Here is a 15,818-nt window from a genome sequence, read left to right on the forward strand (position 1 = left end):
TCGCCAAAGGACCGGGGATTGTGCCAGTTGCCCCGGCAACGCTAAAGCAGCTCTCAGATGTCGCATGTAGTCTTCTTCAGTGGTGCCTCCCAGCACGTCTCCGTAGCGAGGTCTCTATAGGGTGAGCTGTAGATTACCTCCTTCCAGAGGACACAACAAAACCAAACCTAATTCTAACCTTGGCCTTGACCTGCGTAGGGAAACACACTCCTCCTCCTCCCCCACCGTTTGATATTCACTGTTGTATAATCCTTTGTAATAAAGGCTGTAGGAGGCAGTCACTCTGGGGCCAGTGTTTGGGCGGCATGTCTTGCGCTGGAAGGGTGTAAATGTTACAAAGAGACACAGCTCCACTGGTCCTCTGAGCAAGCTCTGATTCATGAGGAGAATATCCGAGTGGGCCTTTCCACTGCCGTTACTGTTACAGCTTATCTTGATCTTGTGACTCTTTGAAATAGAGGGAAGGATTTACTGAGAATAATTCACGTTTCCATTCAGAATGTGACCCTTAAACAAGATCACAGTGACCACATATGACAGGATATAAAAAGGTGTAATATGTGTACTTCTCTTGAGAGATATAATGTACAATGTGAGCATGAGTAGGTGTATGGAAGGAGAAATGTCACTTATCTTGCAGGTACCAGCTGCTTTTTTTCACCTGGGAGTGCTCACTTGTACGTGGTTGGAAGTCATTCATTCAAATTCAGATATGGTCACATGGTGTGTGGATATAATTTGCTTTCATTTTTATGCTACAGTAAATCCTCCACTGTAGGCGTTGCCTCAAACATGGCAGCTCCCAAGTCCAGTGTTGAGCCTGACTTACCTCACACAGCGCTGACACACACAAGTGGAAAAAGTGACCTATATAGGGCGGAAAGGCCAGGGTCCAATTTTAATGCACATACACACACAAACCGAGGGCTGTGGACTCTCCCGCCTAAAAGTGCCCTATCCTTGCTGTGTTGTGCTGGGTGTCTTCGGGGGGGGGGGGGAATGGGATATGAGGGAGGGGAGGGGTAACAGGGTGCCTGCCAGATGACTGCTCTGTCGGCCCAATAATGGGCTGCCATCTGCTGTCTAGCATACACAAAGGCAAACAGTGAGTGTGTGTGTGTGTGTGTGTTGGTACACTTGCTTTTGGGTGTGTGCTCAGAGGAAGAGGGCTGGGTAGATTTGTTGGGACGCCTGCAGGCTCTGTGTCATATCTTAAGTGTGCAAGGTGGGGGTGAAAACTGAACAGACACACAAACACGCATTACGTAATGTCCAATAATAGCAAACTCAAGAACTGCAGGGTACTGGACCTGTACTGCATATAAAAATGGCTGCCGCACATAGTTTTCGAGTGTATTCAAATAAAAAGAGGGAAAATATGATTCACTTTAAATCATCTCACAACGATAGCTTTGCGCATCTAACAAGTCCAGTCTGTATACAACAGGTATTTGTCTGCATGTTAATAACTCACTACAGTCTTAAGAATTACTTCCCTTACATACATGCATGAAGCATAAGGTGGAGGCGCTACTGCCAATAACCAATTAAGAGGCAAAAGGTCCCTGACATCTTTCAGCTCTTGGTGTGGGTCAAACAAGAACAAAAGACCCCCTTGTACAAGAACAAGAGCGAAGGGAGGACAGATTGATTAAGTGGACATGGCGTGCATGCGGTGCCCGTGTGTTCATGTGCATATTGTTTATATGCGTGTGCATTGCTGCTCCTTCAGCATAAGGCAAGTCGTCACATTCTTTGCCTCCCTCGATTTGGGGGGCAATTGAGTGAATGGGCCTGTAAAACCAACAGCCCCGTGGACAAAGGAGCCCGGGGGCATTAAGTCATGGGTGAGTGGGCCCCTTTAGGGCCTGCAGCTGACCCTGTGGAGAGGCCTCTTGTTCTGGTGGAGGGGGCTCGTGTCCCTGGACCCCAGGCCAAGTTGACAGCATCCCAACATATACATACACAGCTTAAAGCACTCTATCAGCTGTAAATCCCCAGACCCCAGCAGTTCACCTGCACGGCTGTCAACTCCACCTGGGGAAAAGTGACAAAACAAGATTAAAGGTGGAGGATTTACATTTCCTTGAAAGCCATTTTCTTGGGGAAAATAGCTTTCAAGGAATCAGCTTCTGGCAGGAGCTCAAGAGGTTGCTATGCCTGCTGTGAGCATGTCAGAAAAACTAAAGGAGCATCAGAAATCTTTATTACGTGGGAAATACCATGTAACCTACTCTAATTTGTACAGGGCCACTTGGCAGAGACATGAAAGCTCCCCTCAATATCAAAACCATGGAAAAATGGAAACACACAAAATCTAAAATGCCATAGATGTCATGCAACATATGCATTTATTTTTCCAAATTAAGTACACAGTTACAAAGACAGTTGGCAGGATTTCTATGGTACCTTGGTTATGATTTCAACTGAAAATGCTACAAAATATAGAGCGAGTGTTACATCTGTGATTCACCTCGTCAGTTAAAGCAAACTCCAGCATCTCGTGTATTGCTCATGCATAACTACAGTAGTATATAACAGCTGCTTCTATCCTGTATTTGTACTTAATTCCCTCAAAACCTATGATGTTACATGGCCAAATGCTGTTAACGTACAAACATATCAACTTGGACTGAACAAATGGAATGTACAAACACAAGTCAAACCAACAAACAGAACATATAACACAATTATATACAGTTTAGACACATCTCAGCCACCAGATTCAAATACAAATGTCTTATGTGGATGTTAGTCTACTTTCTGTTTTAGAGTTGTGTACTGTATACTCCTGATCTTTCCACTTGATCTCCCTGACAAGATTCCCTTCTTTTTCTCACTCAAATGCTTAATGCAGGATAATCCAGATTATAACTAATACTGGATCCACTAATGCCGATTATACGAAGAAGACCATTTATAGCTGTAGTGTTACTTCAGCAGATTATAAAAGTTTTGTTTCAGGACGGTTAAAAAATGACATGAATCAGCCTGTTAGCGCAGAAGCACAGTGCAGTACATTTCTTTAGAATCACACCCAGATTTGTGCATATTTACATTACATTTTTAACATTTTGTTCTTAGCAGTGTCAAATAATGAGTGAGCAGGTAGGGGTTTGGGGTCTTGCGCAAGGGCATTTCAGCAGGATACAAGGTTACTGAGACACTTCCTGCTGCAGAGATCAAATTTGGATCTTGTAGTAATAGGACAGTCTGTGTTAGCTGTGTTTTTTGCCCAGAACTATCTGTCTTTAAAAAAAAAAAAAACTGATGTAAGGCTTTAATGTAGTGTATCTAAACACACATCTGCAGCAGAACAGGAGAAAAGAACATGTTTAAATCAAGCAGCAAGATCTTAATGTCAGCATTCATTACAAAACAAGCAGACAACAGTCTAACACACACACATACCCTCACGCACACACAAAAAAAAAATCAAATAAAAATAAGGACAAGAGCTACATCATCAGAATGAACATTTTAAAATTAAATGATGAGTAAAAAGTGCAATTTGTCTATGATTAGAGGTCGGAGATGGAGTCTGCTATCTAACAGCAAAGAGCACATTCGAATCAAAGGGATAAAAATTGTCCTACCTACTGTACATGTTACAAGATCACAGACACAACTACACAATGATTATTTGCTAGATCTTGCCTGATCAGGACGAATAATTAACATATTAAATTAGTGGCAGTGCATGTTCTTCTAACTTGGAGTAATGAAACTGAATGGTAGCCCAATCCTGACTTTGAAAGAGAAAAGACAATAAAATTCTTCAATAATTTCTCTTAAAAGTTTTTTTTTCCTTTTTAGAAATAAATAAATTAGTAGACATTAAATAAATAAAACCTACAGCCTTCACATAAAGAGTAAATCCTTCTCGACCAAATGCTTGTTGTGGAACACTGATATGAAAACTGGTCAGCATGAAACGTGACACACCGAAACGACTGACCAAAGCAATGGTGACCATTCATTCCCTATGACAGAGAGAACTGCTTTAGAGCAAGTGAGGGTTTTTAGGCTGTTTTGTCAGCAAAGTTAAACCTCTTAAAAACTCATGGTGTCCGATTTATATTAATATCTAGGCTTTAGAGCTGTCAGATAATAAATAAAACAAATAGAAATAAACATTAAGGTACCCTTCCATTTTTGAGGTTCTTACACGTGTACATTGCAACGAAATACATTCAACTGATGTCTCGACGGACACTATGGCCTTGGAAAGGAAACATTGTGTTGTTAAAAAAGATACCATCACAAGTGCTATCCAGTTTGCCCTTAAAAACACTGCTCCTTTCTCAGCAGCAAAATCAACTCAGTAGTGCAATACTGACAGCTTCTTATGTCCATCCTCAAAAACTTCACATCACCATGGATCGGCATTCAGCAACGTAACACTGCTGTCACAAAAAACCACGAAAACGAATTTTTGTCTCGCTGATAATCAAAGCGTTTGTTAACATTATATTCTGTGCTGTATGTGTCTGGTTAAAAACCCATGGTGTGATTTAAAAGAATGCATGGGTGCCCAATAAAAGCTACACATTTTGCATGTATGTGGTTTTTATCTGATAACAGCAATGGGGCAGTTTAGCAAAAACAAGCTGGAGGAGATACACAATGAGTAGCGTTACATTATAAAATGTCTTTCTTGTCATTTAAACAATATATTAACAATATAAAACTCAGAAGCAGCCACTGCTAGTTATAAACACTATTTCTACAGCCTGTATGTGCAGGTTGTTTCAAAATTACTGACTAGTGCAGGAAAAAAAATCTAGCCTTTTCATATCTGTACAAAACTGTTTATGTTGCCAGGTTGTGAGTATTTGAAGGAAAATACAAGCAGAACAAACCTATGAATAAGAAACTACTTGGGCACAAGGTTATCAAAAGTATGGATACTTTTTTGATGCCATGTGTTTAAACGTTTGATAGTATCGGAAGTCCTTAACCATTACTATTAACAGTAATGCAAATGTGTTGGTCTGTGTTCACTGACTTTTTCTGTACCAGCACTATGTGGAGGTTTAAATTAAAAAAAGGACTTTTTTCCTTTTTGCCGTGTTATCGAAAGAGGTATTGTGTTTTGTTTTTTATACTAATCTTGTATCAAAGTTTAAAGTTCTGGTATTGTGACATTACTTGGGCAGTGTCCTGGAAATGTGTTGAAAACAATACCAGCAGGCGTGCCTTTTCGTGGACGTCCTTGGCAGTGCATTTCTGCTTCAACAGAAAAATAAAATCATTTGTCTTCACTGGATTGTCTCTTACAGGATTCAGTGGAGGTGTCAGTTGTCGGACGGGTGTTGTAGTGTTGCCTGCACAGTGAGGGGACGGCTTTAAAGCACAAGGGCCCTCGAGGTAGAGCCAGACGACGGGTAAGGGTTCAGGTACTGACGGGCCTGTTCTGTCATGATCAGCTGGTCTTCTGTCTTCCCATAAACCACTGCTTCCCACTCACTCACCTGCAGAGAAGGCAACCAGTGATTACTAATGGTTTCAAAATAGCTAATGGTTAATTTTGCAAAACATCGTCTAGGAAGCTTATCATATTATGTGTATCTTAATAGTTGCTAATAAAGGTTCCCTGTGGGGGTTTTGACCTCTAGTAGAGCCATGGAGCAGATTTTTGATGTGTGGCTCCTGTTTTGTTTGTTTGGTTTCACACTATTCCACTGATTTACAGGTGGCAGTAGTACGCTGCAGTGCACCAATGCAGGAAAGAAGACTACAAGCTAGTAAACACAGATATAAACAATGCAGCATGTGAAATGACTGAGCTTTGCAAATGTTATGTAAGGAAGGAGACACTTTTAACATGTCTGTTTGAAATCAAGGATGTGTTTTGGTCAGCAACGCTAAATGAAAACGGAAATTCTGAACCTCCACAGGGCCCCTATCACAAACAACAAAGGGAAAATCAGTGTGAAAAATATTTTATTCAAGTCATCTCATCAGTGGTTTTAGTTGGTTAAACTACTCTACATACCTGGACAGTGGCGTGTTTTGGTGCTTTGTGGGAGGCAAGAAGCTTCTTCATCCGGGGGCTAGTAAAGCGATGAGGATGAACAGGGACTAATGAGGGCTCCTCTCGGCCAGAAGTCGAAGAGCGACTGCACTCCTCCTGCTCAGGGATCGGGGTGATCAGTGAAGAGTTCGTCAGCAGACTTTCATCTGGCACCTGCAACGTGATGTTTAATAAATGGAGAATAAATTATGAAGCTGCACTTACTTTGTAGTAAGTAGCATTTTAAAGGGAAGTCTGCTTTTTACTTTGCCAATTGTTGCAAAAGCTAAACACTCACCAGTTTATTGATGATGTTAATTGATTCAGAAACTGAGCATACAAGTGTTTTCAACACTACATTTATACATGAACTGTTTGCACTTTCACATGCGAGAGTTTCCAAAAACAACCACACCTCACTATTGTTAGCCATGTAGTAGCTTTTTGAGGTTGCGAGCCCAACTCTTGTGCATATCAGTTGTAGTTACTGACCTATTTCTCTCATCTAGCTACAAGATCTGAACCAGCATCGTAACTCACTTGTGCATTGTTGAGCTGCTCTTGGAAGAGTTGGACATTTAGGCAGTCTTTGCCCCAGGGGTCCAGCACAAGAGACTTACGCACCTTTCTTGCTGGGCCATCAATCTGAAATCAAAAGACAAGGTTATATATAACTGTAAATCCTCTTATTCCATCTTGAGCAGAGCTATGCAGTTTTGTATAAGTACTAGGATTGAGCTCACTAGTATATTTCAGTAATGAAGAAAGTGTGCATGCTACACATACACTGTGTTTCCACGCTCTGTAGTCTGGCTGGACGTCTGCTCTGTTAAAGATGTCTGCTCCAGTCTCCTGCTTCAGAACTTCTCGGATGTCTTCCTCTAGATATGCCAGTGGCTGTGGCTGTAAAAACACAAACACATACACGCAAATATAACCACAAGATCACCCCGCCATATACTGTGCATATTAAGAAAAGTTTATCGCAGATAAAAGCGTGAAAACACACAGGTAAAATGCACACAGGCACATTCGGCTTCTTACCTCCATCTTCAGTGGCCCATGCATTTTCTCCTGGGCAGCCAAAGCATTTTTGAAGGGCGTCGGCGTCCTCGGGGTTGGAATCATGACGGCTTTACGGAATTTGGGGGTCCGCGAACTAGAAAGGTGACAGAAAATGTTATACATGTGTACTCCTTACAATCTGATGAAATTAAGATTAGCGATTTTTGTGGAAATTTCCCACGAAGCACAGCAAGCTTCTGGCATTTGTACCAGCTCTTGTGCTTTTGTTTTATTCATTTACCCATCATTCTCTTTCTGGTGCTTAGGTGTGCTCTCTTTTTGGAGCGGCGTGCTGAGGAGACACCTTTGGCCACACACAGGAGTTGATGTGAGGGCGGGGTTATCCAGACTCAGATGCTCCGCCCCTGATATGTTGCAGAACTGGGGAAACAAACAGACAAGGCATGTTAGCCGCATGACCAACCGCAACCTCAGCACATCTATGAGGAAGCAGTTAGGCTGAGATGGGGATTAGGGTGTGTGTGAAAAGAAAAACCAAATTTCATTTACTCGTGACGGGGTGAACGGCAGTGATTTTGTTGGCGTTTTCTTGGGAGAATTTGAGATATTTTCCAAGAAAGAGGAGCAGGTTCTGTCACACAAAGGAGACGGTTCCCCCCTCTCTCTTCTCCTCTTCCTCCCAATGGATGCCTGGGAAGGTTTGGATGAGTTGATAGGAGTCAGGGAGGTGACACTGCCCAGACCAAATGGAGCACAGTTCTTGTCACCACCAGAAATGGCAGTCGGAAAGTTGACTGTGTAGCCCATTGAATTGTCAATCGTTCTCTCTTGCAGGAGACTGGTGTAGCCTGCCTGGTTGTGTCTTGGTGGTGTCGCTGTCTCTGACAAGTCGAAACTGGCCATGTCGCTCCATACAACAGGGTCCTGCAGAGCCAAACACATCTACAGTAGATCTTTAATACATTCATAACTTTTGGTCAATAAATCCATACTGAGACTGTTTTCTGTTGTGCTCCTTCTGTTACTCACTGAGTCAATGAGCTCCATGGTCTCTGCAAACTCTGGTATGGTCTGCAGAGTAGAGAGCACAGTGCTGGCCTCTATAGCCAGGAACTTGCTGGGAGAGACATGAAGCTGTGGTGGAGGTCCCTGGGGGATGTCAGGGCCCCTCCAGGACCTTTTCTCTGCCTGGTCCTCTAGGCTGCTGCTACTTGTGGTCAGTGTGTCATCTGACACGCTGTCGGACCAGGCGGAGTACTGCTCCAGACTCTGAGGGGGCAGGATGAGAGAAAATTGGTGTTAGATCTCTGACTCCTGCAGCAGATCAGATGTAATGGTGTGAGACTGCTGGATGTTGAGGAAAATTTTCTAAATCTGCATCCATTTTGAAATGATCTGTGACACAACATATCAGGCCAATATTCACCATTAAAGCATTCAATATGAAGTGTGAAGAATGACACATCACACGAATGGAGTGAAATAAATGTGAAAACAGTGTCGGGGAGAGACAGAACAGGAACAGGAGAGACAGAGGAGGGTGCTTGGTTCAAACTGCTGGCTGAGCGTGGGCATGGGGGTGAGGGCTGGAGGAGATGAAGGAGCGGGTTCATGTTTGAAACGATGGTAATGGTGGGGGGTGGGATAAGGCGGCTACCAAGCACAGCTTCAGGCCAGTCTGAATGAGTAGCAAGATGGGGAAGGTAGTTACTATAGCAACACTACAGCAAATCAGGCTACGGACACACATACATGTGTGCCATTGTTGTTTACACATGTACACACTGCAAAAAGTCATATAGTCTCAAGTCTTAAAATCTTCTTTTCATTAAAGAAAGGAAAAGTCCACTGAGCAGATTGAATTTAGGAATTTTCTGTGTAAGATGTAGAAAATAAACCGTGGCTCAAGAAAATTCATAATATTCTCTCTTTATCTCACTTTGATTTGATTTTAAGACTTATTGTTGAATTAAATTAAATGATACATTTAATATTAAAAATGACTGTTTTAGAACTTTTTACAGTGTATGTGAGCTACAAACACGCAGGCTATTCTGTCTAAGTATGCAAACACACGTTCGGAGTGTGTTCTTACACATGGACCTCTGCACTGCACTTGTCGTTGGACTTCATTCTCTGCTGACATAAGCAGCAGCTCAAGCTCCTTAATTCTTTGCTCTCTGTCAGGATCATCCAGGCAGGATGGCTGAAATAAACAAACGTCAGGGAGGAGAGGTCGAGAGGACAGGAGGAAAGGACGAAGTTAAGAAAACCCAGACAAAAAAAAGATTCACACATAAAATGTTTTTTGGAGCTGTTGAGATTTACCACCTTTTATTTGTTATTGAATGTTGAAAATAACAGGACATTCAAGTGTTTGATTTGAAGTCCAGAGTTAGCAGTCACAAGGATAACTACAGAAAGTCCAGAAAATAAAGAATGTGCAAGTTGTTCCCACTGGCATGCAGAAAAATGCACAAAGACTCACCAGTATGAAGTCTGAACTATTGGGAAGACTGTCCATCAGGTGCCCATTCTGAGGATCATAAGGATATCCTCCCATCTAAAATACAGATATTATATTTGAAATTAAAATCAATATATCAATAAAGACAAGAAATAAAAGAAATCAAACACCATATTGTGTGGAGTCTGGAAGGCAAGTAGACCTGGTTTGGTCCCAATATAGGCAGGGGACTGTGATCACAGTGCTGTGGCTCTGTTGGAGTCGGAGGACACGGCCTGTGGTGGCGTCTCTTCACTCCAGCGTGAGAAGAAGTGAAACTCTTGCAGCCGTCTTGCAGGTATCCCTCATGCTCCACCTTCCTCCTCATGGTGGAGTTCCAGTGGTTCTTGATGGAGTTGTCCGTCCTGTTTGGGAGAACATCAGTTCAGCATTTATCCAGTTCATGAACCAAATAGGAAATGGAGATATGCAATGTGAACACAAGATTGTATTACCGTCCAGGAAGAAGCTTGGAGATCTCTGCCCAGCGGTTGCCAAGCCGTTTGTGGGCCTCGTAGATGATTCGGTCCTCTTCCTGAGTCCATGAAGACTTCTTCACCTCTGGGTTAAGGTGGTTGTGCCACCGTTCACGGCACTGCTTTCCAATCCTCCCCTGAAGGTGCTTGGCAATCACGGACCATCGCTTGGGGCCATATTTGTGTACCAGGTCAATAACCTGCACGAACATCACCAAAGGAGGGATATATAGTAGACAGTTTTTATTTCTAAAACAGGAAATTCTAATCTAAACACTGCTGCATATTCTGGTGGTGTTCTCTGTCATATTTTGTGAAAAGAGTGAGGCCCTAAATGGATTCATTCAAACTACAAGCTTGTATAAAGAGGGAAGTTACATCTGTCTGCTTGTCCCATTTATAGCCAACAGCAGGGCCAGTGTTCAGAAAGCTCTGCCTGTAACAGCAGCACCAATGCTTGTTTGGCTGTTTCTGTCAAGGTTGAAAAATGCTGTGATGTCGTCATTGGCAGCCCACGCTGTTGCTGATAGGTCTGTGTTTCTGTTATGATGCCAAGATGGAGGAATGAGACACCATTCTTGACATTCTTGAAGAATCGTGAACCATTTAAGGAACACATTGTTCAAGATATTAGAGCTTTACTCTGCACAAAGAAGGCCTGAGCTCCAAACGTGTGACTTGGAAAGCCTGTGTTTTATTAGGGATGACGTGGTGGAGCATTTCCTTTGCAAAAATGAAGAAAAAAAAGCTACAGCAAAGGAAGTTTTAGCGGGACATGAGCTTGCGCATGCGCATAGCCTTGTTGGGCTAAAGGTAAAGAATACAATGCATATTGAGCATTTGTGTGGTATTATGTTCTATCACTGTGGCTAAGCTGCTCTCCACACAGTTTCCTTCTGTCTCCCCTATCATTTACCTATTTTATCATGTCTCTGTCTATCCAGAACAGGAAACTCCCAGCTCCTCTTACCTTTTGATCCTCTTCTTTTGTCCAGGGTCCTTTCACCAGCTCAGGGTTGAGCACCTTCTGCCAGCGGTGCTGACACTGGCCATCTGTCCTCCCCTGTGACAGAGCCACACAAAGCACAACACCTCATTACACCACACCACTACCTCGCAGTTACACCTACTCCTGACAGCTGTGAATACATCTGTCTCTCCAGCCACTGCACCCATGACTTACCATCACCGTCAAAAGCATCCGATTGAGGAATGATGTTAATTATGTGATTACTAAACGATTTGGACGATCATTAACTGGTAGAATGGAAAAAGATCGAGCAGTATGGCATAAAGCAGAAAGATACTACTCGCCATATTCTTATTACACAATGCAGACACATTACATCACATACTTACTGGAAAAAAGTTAGCGATTAATTTCCAGGAGTCTGTTCCATGCTGCTCTACAAGTTTTTTCAGCTTTTCATCCTGAGAGGAGAGGAGGAAAAAGGAGGCACAGAGAGAAAATCCCTTCAGAGAAACTTTATCTACATTAACAAGCTGTCTACTTTCATGGCATTACTGAACGAAAGAACAGCAGTGATTAACATTAAGATTCCCCTAAGATGTGTGGGACACACACTTGAACACCTTCTTATTTGCAAGAATATAAAATGCAAGTCTCATGCAGTACACAGTCCACATTTCACTCATTAAAATAACCCAAAAAACACCTTAAATCCAGACCTCACATGTGCGTCTGATCAACTCACCTCATCTCGGGACCATTTTACTTTGCACAGGATCTTTTTATCCTTGCTCTTCTCTTTACTCTCTGGGTCTGTGGAGAGTAGATCTTCATCCTCATCATTGCTAAAAATGCACAAGGGAAGTGTGGAAAGGGAGTAAAAGAAGAGCAGATTTTACTGACGGAGCCAAAATACAGCAAAACATGTTCTTTACAGGAGCAATGTCTGTAAGCCTGAGTAGTGATGAATATGGCATTGCTTGGAAATTTCTAATGCAGGCTCCAGTATCAGTCCCTAATGTATTTCAAAGATTTAGTAAAACTATACCCTGATTAGTCACAAAAATCCATGCAAATGCAAAATGCAAAGCTCTTTGCAAGGAAAAATGTGAGAATATAGTCACTGTGACCAGTATTAGCACCTGACATTTATGATCTAAGTTACCAAGTAAATTCACTGGTAATAGTTGAGCACTCTTTCTATTTCACAGTCAAAACAAACAAGACAGTAAAATGAAAGGAAACACAAAAACATAGATTTTGTGTACAGACTTTGGTGATTCAAATAAACAATAAGGGAATAAGTAAACAAACAATGAGATAAATACAGAATGTTTAACAATGGAGATGTTCTATATGGAGATATAATCAAAAAATAAGTTTTTCAGACTGGTTGGTTTCAATATGAGACAAAATAACAATGTACGAGTACAACAGCACTTTAGAGATTTAGAGGACCACCAGTTTTTGGGGGATTTTTTTTGACACACTTTGTCAGAATAAAAAGGAAAAAAAGAAACAACATGTATTCATACTGCATACAAGAACACAAAATTCCTCTCTACTGACACAAGAAGTTGGCAGGTAGCACTGTACTTCTGTGTTCCCATAAAACTTGCTGCTGGGCAACACTTTCTTTGTGGTAGTGGAGAGAGGTTTAATAAATGGAGGGGAAATTAAGTTATCCGTTCTTAAGAGCTGTTATTGTACAGCAGACCGCTAATGACACATGCACTCACTTAACCACACACACGGGGAAAAGAGTGCTTTCCCTGGGTCTTGTATCAGACTGCGTATGAAATGTCTTCTTCGGTGTGGAAACACGGTAATTGATTTTTGCCATACCCTGACTCCCTCACCAGAACACAGAGAAGTGGGGAGGTGAGCCTGGACCTATGGCTGAACAGGAAGGAGGGGAGTGAGGGGGCTGGAGGCAAGGGGTGATCCCACATCAACAGGCTCTTTCACCTCCAGAGGTGTGTGAGTGTGTGTGAGGAGGCGGTGCGCTGGGGTGTGGTCAGGGGAATGGCAAAGCACTAACGGTCAGGATATTCAAAAAGTAAAAAAAAAAACAGGCAGACTTATGTAACCTCTTCGCATTTTGTTTAACACATTATTTATCCACTTGTCAATTTGGGAATAGTAAGAATACAACATTCAAATGTGCTTCAAAAGTTGTAAAAGGAGCAATTGTAGTATCAGCTGAAAGCCTCAGAAGCACTAAAATACACCAACGTACCAGACATTCATTGTCAGAGATCGCTGCATCCGTAAAATATATATCAACCAGAAATAGTTAATAGGATATTGTAAAATAGAGGATTTGCATCCTGACATCAAACTTTGAGCTGCTCTAATTGTGAAAGAGCGAACCATCTTTCTCCAGATGTGAACATGCATGTGATGGGGATGAGAAACAAACAGTTACCTCAAGGTTAATGTGAGCACTACTAAAGCTGCAGCTAACAATTATTTTATTGTTGATGGACAGGTTAACTTTTTTTCCTAATGAAATGTTCACTTCAGTCAGAAATGTCAGAAAATATTGCAAAATGCCAGCCACAATGACCCCACAGCCCAAAATCACATCTTCATATAGCTTGTTTTGTCCATCAAAAAAGCCAAATATTAATTTTACTTTGAGATACAAATGGGAAATGCAAATTCTCACTCAACAGGCTGGAACAAGCAAATATTTGGCAATTTTGCTTGTTGAATGACTAAAATGATTAATTGATTATGAAAATGATTGCAATCACTATTATGCTGATTAACTAATCAGTTTATCGTTTCAGCCACAATTGTGTGTTGTTAATATAAATAAGCATAACACTTGACAACACTTGATTGCAAATATCCTTATTATTGTGCACCTGGCTGTTGCTGAATGTTAACAATCAATGTGCTGCTGCCTTGGTCAAAACTTATCAAGTCTAATCACACACCCACATATCTGATGTTTTGGCTAGGGTTGCCACCTTCCACAGACTAGGGTTTCTGAAAAACAAAGAAGGGCTTTAGGAAGTCTTGCCCTTTTGGAAACATAGTGATCCAAGAAGAACAACTGATAAAAATGAATGTAAAAACATTTGATTTAACTTAGCTTTTTATCTGTTTTTCTCTTTCATATTTATTCAGAGAAAACAGTATCTGACTATTGAAAAGGTAATTGTTTATTGCAACCAAGCTGACTGACTTCTCATTTTCAAGTAACGTTAATGTGTTTCCAAGCCAGCTGCTGCTTGACAATGGGCTGCGCGCCTCCCATGCATAGTAAAAAATATGATGTGGTCTGTTTTGTATTCTTCCAACAATACTCAGAAAACAACAGTATAAGCACTGTTTAAAAAAGCATGTTTCTATAATTTAACCATGCATAACTTTCTTAGATGTATCCGGTTACAGTATGACTGTGCAGGTGCACGTAGTGTTCACTATGCTGTCAAAGATGAAGCTTGATGCATGAATACCCACACTCTGTTATCAGAACACTGGTGCCAAAACCCATCTTATGTTATTTTCACTAGAGGTGCACTGAAGCACCGCCGACTGGAGAAGACAGCAAACTGAATAATGAAACAGCACCGTATTATTATACTACTGACACCCACCTGCGTGGTTTCACGTTGTCCATGACAGTCGATAGGATGGTTGAACCTTTTCAAAGACGAACCTGTGTTTGGCAGCTTTATAAAAATCCCACATTAATAGAAGTTTATCCATAGAAATCGCTGTCAGTCATCGCTCGTTTCCTGTGAGACGCGGTAGCATCTAGCTAGCACTACTCGGCTAGCCAGTGAGCTAACTTAACCTAATGTACAGTCCATTACACTACGCTCTCGCTGAAAAAGCCTTATTCACTGTCGATAACATAACTCCAAAGAAAAGCGTCACTATATCCTCTTCTGTTGCTTGCTTCCGAAAATGAAATGTCGCAACATAAAAAGCCGATAGTCAGTAGAGGAGACTAACATGTTACTGCCATTGCTCGCTGTCCGAGCTGTTGCTGACTTACTTATCTGTACTTCTATTTGGCGTTATGATTTTTGTCCATCCCGCCGATTCTCGCGCCCAGCCCTCTGCGCAGGCGGCCTCGCCCCTGATTGGTCAGGAATGGGGCTGCGAAAAGAGGTGTCGGTACTCGAAACTGATAGGGCAGAAAAATGAGGAGAGGCCCGTAGGTGATTGGTTAGAAGTGGAGAGTGTTAAGCTTCATTGGTTAAACATTTGAGGAGGCGGGCGTTAAGTTAGGCGACTGTACTGTCATCTTCTGCAGCAGAATGGATCTTTTCATCAAGACGGTGGTGGCTCAAAGCGGGCTGCGGGGACTTTCGGAGGCCCTTGAGGGGCCTTCAGGGGGTTACCAGTCCCAGAATTTCACTGAAAACAAGCGCGCTGAATCTAATTTCCAAATTCGTCCTGAATCTATATTGTCAAAATGTCTTTTTGTGTTATAACAACACATACTAATAGGAGCAGATTGGTCTACTGAACATGAAATGGACCCTATTTTTACCAGATGATGCACATCTATATTGGTTTGCATTGTTCTACATTATGCCACTTTATAGTGCCTCAATCGGCCTATAAATTTACATTACTTTATTGTGGTGCATTGTAAGAGAAATAAATTATTTTAATGATTCATCTAATAAGTGCATCATATTTGAGAGGGTCGAGGGTTTGAAGCTTGAGATGCATTCAAAAATTAAAGATGGCATTCACAGCATTCAATTCTGGCATTGATAAGACAACACTTCCTTTAGCTTTGATGCTAAGCTCTTACATATCCACAGTCCATTCTGCAGCTCCATTGAATTGTGT

The 15,818-nt window shown here is 41.8% G+C and overlaps 1 protein-coding gene across 1 annotated transcript; it reads right to left on the reverse strand.

Moving 5' to 3' along the window:
* Positions 1-3,268: 3,268 nt before the first annotated feature.
* Positions 3,269-14,735, reverse strand: mybl1 (v-myb avian myeloblastosis viral oncogene homolog-like 1). Its single transcript, XM_041961377.1, has 15 exons — positions 14,606-14,735; positions 11,740-11,839; positions 11,384-11,455; positions 10,995-11,087; positions 10,004-10,224; positions 9,712-9,913; positions 9,531-9,605; positions 8,072-8,311; positions 7,592-7,984; positions 7,323-7,462; positions 7,061-7,175; positions 6,803-6,919; positions 6,557-6,661; positions 5,999-6,190; positions 3,269-5,474 (listed from the first exon to the last, which is right to left on the reverse strand). Exons 1-15 carry the CDS (start codon positions 14,626-14,628, stop codon positions 5,349-5,351), a joined length of 2,214 nt encoding a protein of 737 aa, XP_041817311.1. The 5' UTR covers positions 14,629-14,735; the 3' UTR covers positions 3,269-5,348.
* Between the last annotated feature and the right edge of the window lie 1,083 nt (positions 14,736-15,818).

The sequence above is a fragment of the Chelmon rostratus genome, chromosome 20 (assembly GCF_017976325.1).
Source record: "Chelmon rostratus isolate fCheRos1 chromosome 20, fCheRos1.pri, whole genome shotgun sequence".
Taxonomy (NCBI): domain Eukaryota; kingdom Metazoa; phylum Chordata; class Actinopteri; order Chaetodontiformes; family Chaetodontidae; genus Chelmon; species Chelmon rostratus.

What these genes read in the sequence shown, in the direction of transcription:
- mybl1 (XM_041961377.1), bottom strand. Translation starts at nt 14,628, where the DNA reads ATGGACAACGTGAAACCACGCAG. An exon ending in CACCAGAAAGAGAATGATGG is followed by an intron (nt 7,176 to 7,322) that starts GTAAATGAATAA and finishes TCACCTTTCTAG; the next exon opens with TTCGCGGACCCCCAAATTCC. An exon ending in CAAAACACGCCACTGTCCAG is followed by an intron (nt 5,475 to 5,998) that starts GTATGTAGAGTA and finishes CCTTCTCTGCAG; the next exon opens with GTGAGTGAGTGGGAAGCAGT.